The 8,238-nt window shown below is 45.6% G+C and overlaps 2 protein-coding genes across 2 annotated transcripts; both read right to left on the reverse strand.

Moving 5' to 3' along the window:
• Positions 1-1,024: 1,024 nt before the first annotated feature.
• Positions 1,025-2,612, reverse strand: LOC111454550. Its single transcript, XM_023096049.1, has 5 exons — positions 2,567-2,612; positions 2,255-2,494; positions 1,443-1,694; positions 1,242-1,349; positions 1,025-1,099 (listed from the first exon to the last, which is right to left on the reverse strand). The coding sequence occupies exons 2-5, from the start codon at positions 2,483-2,485 to the stop codon at positions 1,052-1,054; spliced, it is 639 nt and encodes a 212-aa protein (XP_022951817.1). The 5' UTR covers positions 2,486-2,494; positions 2,567-2,612; the 3' UTR covers positions 1,025-1,051.
• A 2,120-nt stretch (positions 2,613-4,732) lies between these two features.
• Positions 4,733-7,409, reverse strand: LOC111454198. Its single transcript, XM_023095567.1, has 2 exons — positions 6,843-7,409; positions 4,733-6,744 (listed from the first exon to the last, which is right to left on the reverse strand). Exons 1-2 carry the CDS (start codon positions 7,188-7,190, stop codon positions 4,900-4,902), a joined length of 2,193 nt encoding a protein of 730 aa, XP_022951335.1. The 5' UTR covers positions 7,191-7,409; the 3' UTR covers positions 4,733-4,899.
• Between the last annotated feature and the right edge of the window lie 829 nt (positions 7,410-8,238).

The following is an 8,238-nucleotide window of genomic DNA, read 5'->3' on the forward strand; positions in this document are numbered from 1 at the left end:
CCTCGTTGGCATACACCATCTGGTGTCCACCTTTGGAAGTCAGCATCCTTGTTGGCTCACTATTTGGTGTCCACCTCCTTTGGAGGTCAACGTCTTTGCTGGCACACTACTTGGAGTCCACTTCCTTCGAGGCCAGCGTATCGTTGTGGGATCTCACAATCCATTTCATTGGGCTCAGCGTCGTCACTCTCATATACCACCCGGTGTCCACCTCCTTTGGAGGTCAACGTCTTTGCTGGCACACTACTCGGAGTCCACTTCCTTCGAGGCCAGTGTACCGATGTGGGATCTCACAATCCATTTCATTGGGCTCAGCGTCCTCACTCTCATATACCATCTAGTGTCCACCTCCTTTGGAGGTCAGCATCCTTGCTGGCACACCGTCTTATGTCCACCTTCAAACCTCCTTCAGAGCCAGCGTATCGATGTGGGATCTCACAATCTACCTCATTGAGCTCAGCGTCCTCGTTGACATACACCACTCGGTGTCTACCTCCTTTGGAGGTCAGCGTCCTTATTGGCACACCATCCGGTGTCCACCTCCTTCGGGACCAACGTATCGATGTGGGATCTCACAATCCGCCCCGCCCCATTGGGCTCAGCGTCCTTATTGGCACACCATCCGGTGTCCACCTCCTTCGGGACCAACGTATCGATGTGGGATCTCACAATCCGCCCCGCCCCATTGGGCTCAGCGGCCTCGCTGACATATACCATTCGGTGTCCACCTCCTTTGGAGGTCAACGTCTTTACTGGCACACCACCTTTTGGTTGTCAACGTCCTTATTGGCACACCACCTTTTAGAGGTTAGTGTCCTTGCTGGCACTCCATCTGATGCGCACCTCCTTTGGAGGTCAGCGTTCTTTCTGGCACTCATTTTCTTCTCTAATCGATATGGGATCTCTCACTTCGTTCAATTAGAATTTTTTAAAATAATAATAAAAATCGGACCCTCCAACCTAGGTAAAAAAAAATTCGAACTCAAAATCCCAAAATCCCATGTACATTCCTAATTAAGGGGCCTAAACATGAAGGACAATGAAGCCACAATCAATCTTCCGACTTCAACGATTCCCATGGTCTTTTGTTTTGACGCAACTGCAAAAGTCAAATACCGTTGACACAATTCATGGTTCTAGGAAGTCAACGTAAATAAAAAATAATAAACAATCATACAAAAACAGACAACAATCACAAACTGCTTAAACAAGTTACAGCCATTCCATTCATTTTTCTCAACCTTCACGGATGAACTACTAGCCGGTGGTTTCCTGGCAAAATCTGGGTCTGGGCTGCTGTCTTCTTTATCCTCCAACAGCCGACCAATCTCATCCGACAATAGTATGACCTTAATAACAACGATACCAGAAAATTACGAACCGTTTTATGAAATGGGTTTCGATCGAGAGGTCAAAAGTTTGAATCTTTCATGAAATCTCACCTCCCCTTGAGCTACCGAGAGGCGAATCTGAAGCTGTCGATTGTTTTCCTCGAGGGTCTTGATTTGAGCAGCCAGAAACAGAGCTCTTTGAGTTGAAGGCCTTAAGCTCTGCGACAAATGTAGCAATCTTCGGCACGAGTCGTTGTTCATGTTCGCCACCAAGAACTGCCCAACGGTCGAACCAGTATCCCTAAGAACCAAATCATTTAAAGCCGTCTCGACCAGAACCTCCTCCATGGAAGCGAAGGAAAACTGCAACAAAATTGAATCAAACTCAAAAAGGAGTTGAGCCTCAATTAAGGGGAGGCTGTTCGAGAGGCTCAATAGGCCTCAAGGGATGTTCTATGGTGTACTTTGTTCGAGGGGAGGATTGTTGGGAGGGTCCCTCGTTGGCTAATTAATTCTTTTGCTATTTGGGGCCTCAATTAAGGGGAGGCTATTCGAGGGGTTCTATAGGCTCGAATGAGGCTCTATGGTGTACTTTGCTTAAGGGGAAGATTGTTGAGGATCATTGGGAGGGTCCCATGTTCGAGGGGTTCCATATGCCTCGAGGGAAGCTCTGTGGTGTACTTTGTTTAAGGGGAAGATTGTTGAGGATTGTTGGGAGGGTCCCACGTTCGAAGGGTTCCATAGGCCCCAAGAAAGGCTCTATGGTGTACTTTGTTTAAAGGGAAGATTGTTGAGGATTGTTGGGAAGGTCCCACGCAGGTTAATTGATTCTTTAGCTTATGCTCAAAATAGACAAGATCGTACCATTGTGGAGGGTCGTGATTACTAACAAAAGATTAAAGAACGATTCAAATTAATCTCACCTTTCGCATTTGGTGTTGTTCTTTAAAGAAATTTAAATCCTCGGTTAATTTCATAGCCTCGTTGTTCAACTTACGCGCACGATCTTCCGCCTCCTTGACGCCATGGATAGCCATTTTCCCTCTACTTGCAATGACTTTCATTTTCTTTAATTGATCCTCCAAACGCGAATTCTCTTTGCTTAATCGTTCGTTTCTCTCGATCGCCTTCTTCAAGCCTTGCGCGCTCATCATCGCTTCGGCCTGAACCAACCAAAACCCATAGATTATGAAAAAAAAAATTCATGAAATTTATGAAGTAATTAAGGGTCGAACCTGCGCGGCTTTGGTTGAGCGGATGTGTTGGTTTAATTTAGACTGTAAAGAGAGGCATTGGGCTTCGAGGCGGCGCTGGGTGGCTTCGAAGGCGGCGAGTTTCAGAGCCAGCGTTTGGGTGGAGACGGGGAGGCCCAGTGTGTGGTCGATTGATTCTTTGATGTATGCGTCCATTTCTTGAGGAATCATTGGGTTTCTTGGGACTTAGAACTTAGAAGATGATGGAGTTTTAAAAGATTTGATAACCAAGATCTCACAATCTACTGACGTGGTCCAATATATAAGGAATGCTTCGTTCTCCTCTTCAACTGATGTGAGATCTCACAATCTACTGTTTTGGGGCCCAACGTCCTTATTGGCACACTTCTCGGTGTTTGGCTCTGAAACTATTTATAACAGTCCAAGCCCATCATTAGCAACTCCCTTGAGACCCAACGTTCTTACTGGCACACTTCTCGGTGTTTGGCTCTAATATCATTTGTAACAGTCCAAGCCCACCATTAGCAGATGTTGTCTGCTTTAGCTCATTACGTATTGCCGTCAGACTCACAGTTTTAAAATGCATATGTTAGAAAGAGGTTTCCACATCCTTATAAGAAATGCTTCGTTCCCCTCTCCAATCGATGTGGGATCTCATAATCTACCCATTTGTGCCCCAACATCCTTGTTGGCACACTTCTCGGTGTCTGGCTCTAATATCATTTGTAACAGCCCAAGTTCACGACTAGCAGATATTGTTTGGTTTAGCTCGTTACGTATTGTCGTTAGGCTCACAGTTTTAAAACGCATATGATAGGAAGAGGTTTCCACACCCTTATAAGAAATGCTTCGTTCCCCTCTCCAACTGATGTGGAATCTCACAATCCATCTCCTTGGGGCCCAACGTCCTTACTGGCACACTTCTCGGTGTTTGGCTCTGATACCATTTGCAACAGCCCAAGTCCACCACTAATAGATATTGTCTGCTTTATCCCATTACGTAATGTCGTCAACCTCACAGTTTTAAAACGCATATGTTAGGAAGAGGTTTCCACATCTTTATAATAAATGTTTCGTTCCCCTCTCCAATCGATGTGGGATCTCATAATCCACCAATTTGGAGCCCAATATCCTTGTTGGCACATTTCTCGGTGTCTGACTCTAATATCATTTGTAACAGTCCAAGCCCACCGCTAACCGATATTATTTGCTTTAGCTCGTTACGTATTGTCGTCAGTCTCACAGTTTTAAAACACGTTTATTAGAGAGAGATTTCCATACCCTTATAAAGAATGCTTATTTTCCCTCTAATGCTTAGAGTTAAAAGGGTAGTGTAAGTAGAGTTAAGTCAGTAATGTGAAAGACACTTCTCTTGAACTTATCATTAGTGTCGGAAACAATGACTTAGTAGATCGTCAGGACGATAATTTGCCTCATCTCGATCATAGCCAGCTCGATAAGCTATAACCTAATTTCTAGGTATTCGGTCGACATCCTCTTCGGTCGACACAATGCATTTTCTCTCATGGGCCCATGGGCTTAGGCTTACACTAGTGGACCTGGGCCCATGCAAAAATGATGAGATAAAAGGAACAGAAAGGTCCATGTTCCATCATGTTTGTGTCCCTCTAGGGTAGGGGTGGACCAATGTTTGCAACCCACCCCACAATCAATCTCTGTTATTTTATTGTTCACACCAACCTAACTGCCATCTCTTCCCTTCACTGATATGAACTAAACAAGTTATGGCACACTGTCCCTTCCTCTTAGGGCCACACAACATGATATGGGTCACCTCCATTCCTCGCCCATCCTATGCTTCTGTGAGATCCTACATCAGTTAAAGAGAGGAACAAAACATTCCTTATAAAACTGTGAGGCTGACAGTGAACTTGAACTTGGGCTATTACAAATGGTATCAAAGTCAGACACCGAACAGTGTGTTAGCGAGAACACTAGCCCCCAAGAGAGTGGATTATGAGATCTCACGTTAGTTGAAGAAGAGAACAAAATATCCTTATAACTGTGTGAAAACCTCTCCCTAACAGACATGTTTTTTTAAATTGTGACTAGGTCAAAGCGGACAATATCTACTACCGGTGGGCCCGGGCTGTTACATCTCCATTTTGTCAAACACGCAAGTACGGGTCCTTTTTGGAAGCACAAAAGGAATCAAATGCAAAGAACTTGAACGAGAAAACGTCAAAACCGAATCGATTACGGTTAAATCATATGTTCATCATGACATAATAATAAGAAGAACAGGAAAGGGCCCATTTTATGATTTCTTCTATTCTCTACATACACTGAGCTACGAAGAACGACAGTGGATTTGATGAACAGTCCTCTGTTTTCTAGAACCTAGCGTTTTCAAAGCCGTGTAAATCCCCCACTCTACTCGTCAACGATTTTTTCATAATCGCCACTCTCGCCAGCTTCTCCGCCGCCTTCCAAGCCGACGTCGGAGTCAACGGCTCACCGTTTTCGTCAACCATAGCCGGAGCTTCCTTATCGCCTCTCCTACTACGTGCTGTCGTTGTAATTACATGTTGTTGATGTTGTCTCCGCCAATGGAGTTCTGCCAGCTCGACTTCCAACTCACGAACGTACACGTCAGCACCCGGCGATCCGGCTTGGATTAGTAACGAGCGCGCCGACGCGAGTAAATGATGAGCGCTCGTATGATCGTCGTACTCGATTAATCTCCTGGATTCTGCAATAGCGCGAGTCGTTATGAATGTGTTTCTGAGCCGTTCGATCTTTGGATTGGATGATCGGACGGCTACAGGACGTGCGTTGACGTTGAGTATGTCTTGTTCGCGGCTGTAGACTACTTCTTGAGTTGATGGGTCTTTGTACAGACACTGCATCGTCATCACGTGGTGGGTCCCAGTAGCCGAGGTTGGAATCTTCAGCTCGACGAGTAATTCCCTTTCTTCCTCGGCGTATAAGTCGCCGAGCCGAACCGAACCCAAACTGCAGACCGTGGGCCGCCCGGTACAGGAATATATGGCCGATATCACAACTGGAGATGAACCGTTCGGGAAGCCGAGTTGAATACGGAGGTCTTGAACCACCACGCTTAATAAACCGCTCACGCATTTTGCAAAGACATCCTCCGCCGGTTCATGGCAGTATCCACCTCGCTCACCGAACCCAAAAGCATGAACCGGGATCTCAATATAGCCGAACCGGGTTGATGACTCGTGTCGTGTCCCAGGCCGTTGATTTGAATGGATACGCTCATCTTGGCCGTCGGATAGAAGCATGATGCTTGCAACCGGGTTTCTCTCTCGCCGGTCTTCCAGTACTTTTGTGGCTTTTCTCAAAGCTTCCCCCACGCTGGTTCCTTGGCTGCAGACGAGCATGTCAATCACGCGCCGGGCAGCGCGTTGGCCTTGAGCCGTCATTCTCCTCAATGGCAACAACCTTTTGGGGGTGGCCGAGAAAGCGATGACGGCGAGACGGTCCGACGAGCCTAACGAAGAAATGACCAAACGCATAGCGCGTTTAAGCATCGTCAATTTAGCGCCGGTCATGCTTCCGCTTACGTCCAGTACCGCCACCAAATCAATTGGCGCATGGCAGAGATGCAACGGAGGCGGCGGCGGTGCTTTCACCCTCAGAGCCACCGCGTAGGTCTCGTGGCTATGCCCGGAAGAAATCAGCGCCGCTTCAGGTAGCAGCCGGACTTGCACATTGGTCCTCTGAACTGAACGTTTCACCGAAAGCGGCGGCGGCGGCGGCTTTGGGTCGACAAAGAAACCTTGAAATTCCTCCACATCGTCGCCGTTGGAGTTCTCATCGGCTTCCGGGATTGGGATAATCCGGCTTCCGGCAGTGGGGGACAAAAGTGGTTCATCGTCATCGTAGGATCTGAATTCCAAGGAATTCACTTTTGGGTTGTCTTGTTTTTGGTCGTGTCTGGGCGTAAACGCTCTGGGGGAAGATTCAATCATGGTTTTATCTTCAATTTTTGGTCGGGAATCGTTTTGGGTCGTTAATGGGCCCAGATTTTTATGGGCGGCGAGCAGAGGAACGTCTTTCCATGCGACGTTGCAGACAGGGCAAATCAGAGCGGCGTGGTTTCTGACATGAGCTGCTATACAAGGAAAATGAAACGCATGCGCACACTCCGCCGTGTAAATCGCCGTCCCATGTCCTGTCTTCACACTACTTAAACAAATTCCACAGCTACTCTGTTTTGGGGGAAAACAGAGTAAGTCAACGCAAACCCAAAACAAGAAATTACAAAAAAGGAAAAAAAAAAAAACAGAGTGTTTGTCAGAAATCCTACTCTGAATTTGAAGCTGTTCTTGAAAAGCGAGAGTTTAAGCGGAGAACGAGGAGAAGAAGGATTCGACCCCACAATTCCCCGCCGGGATTTGTCCGATTTAGAAGCAGAGGAGGAGGTGTTGCATTGCGGCGAAGGGCGGTGATTGGCGGCGTCTTGAGTGGTCCGGCACCGGAGACCGGGACTGGTCGGCGGCTGGCGAGAGGTGGAGCGAGGAGTAGAAGGGTTACTGAAGAAACCCAATCGGACGCAGCTTCTGGGGCTGGGATTTGACGTGGCGGAGGAAGTGCTCTGTTTTTCAGAATCTCGAGAGACGGTGGTGCAAAAGGCTTTCCTCCAACCAGTACCCATTTGGAGAAGAAACTCTCACTGGTTTTTGAGTAATGGAAGAAGAAAATGGCGAAGGCGAGTTCTTATATCAATGAAGAAGACGAAGAAGGATCGGAGTCGGAATCGGAATCGGAGACAAAAGAACAGAGCATGTCATCGGAATTGTGATCGGAAGCAGAGCAAGAAGCGACGAAGACAAGTACGTTCTTCTTCGTTATTGTTTTCTTTTTATTCAGGTTCGTTGCGCTCGCATACATGGGATTATATATATATATATAATATATATATATTTTTAATTGGAAATTACCAAATTAACCGTGATGAATTTCTTTTATTTATTTATTTAATTAATTTTAAAAAACTAAAGGTGGTCAACGACCCACTCCGGATCGGACAAGGGCTCTTATTCTCCATGCTATTTGTTGAGTCATGGTTTCGCCGACGCTCTCGTGATTGCGTCGTCCTTTTTCTTTTTTTTTTTTCTTTTTTATTTCGATTAATTCATTACTATAAAAAAATATATTATTTTCATAAAAAATACAAATTTAAAATAAAGTGATTAATATATATATATTTTAACCGTTGGAGTGTTTATATGACTCAAGAATTCGATCAAATCAGATGACCCGATCCTAACCATAAAGATTGGATTGAATTTTTTAACAATATAAAATGGGTCGATTCGTAGGTTGATCTTCGTTTGGTCGGGTCAACTTGAGTAGCCCAAAAACAAGGTTAAAAACCAAACCCACTGTACTTTTAAGATTATCATGAAAATTGAGAAATTTGTAAACGTTAGTGACCTGATGACAGGGGAGTCGGTGGCTGAAACCCTGATGAACAGCAGCCGTAACTATAACGGTCCTATAGTAGAAAAAATTGTTGTCGGGTAAATTTCGATCAACATGAAAATTGTAAACTAAGTTGGGTTGAGTGGTAAACGTTATTCGAATTGTTGAGGTGTATTGTAGTATAGTTGATGGTGATGATGAGGTAATAATAGCCGTATGATTGTGTTTTGGATTGATCGAGTTATGGTGGTGGAAAAAGGGCATGGTCCTAGGGATTT

The sequence above is a fragment of the Cucurbita moschata genome, unplaced genomic scaffold (assembly GCF_002738365.1).
Source record: "Cucurbita moschata cultivar Rifu unplaced genomic scaffold, Cmos_1.0 Cmo_Scf00016, whole genome shotgun sequence".
NCBI classification, from domain to species: domain Eukaryota; kingdom Viridiplantae; phylum Streptophyta; class Magnoliopsida; order Cucurbitales; family Cucurbitaceae; genus Cucurbita; species Cucurbita moschata.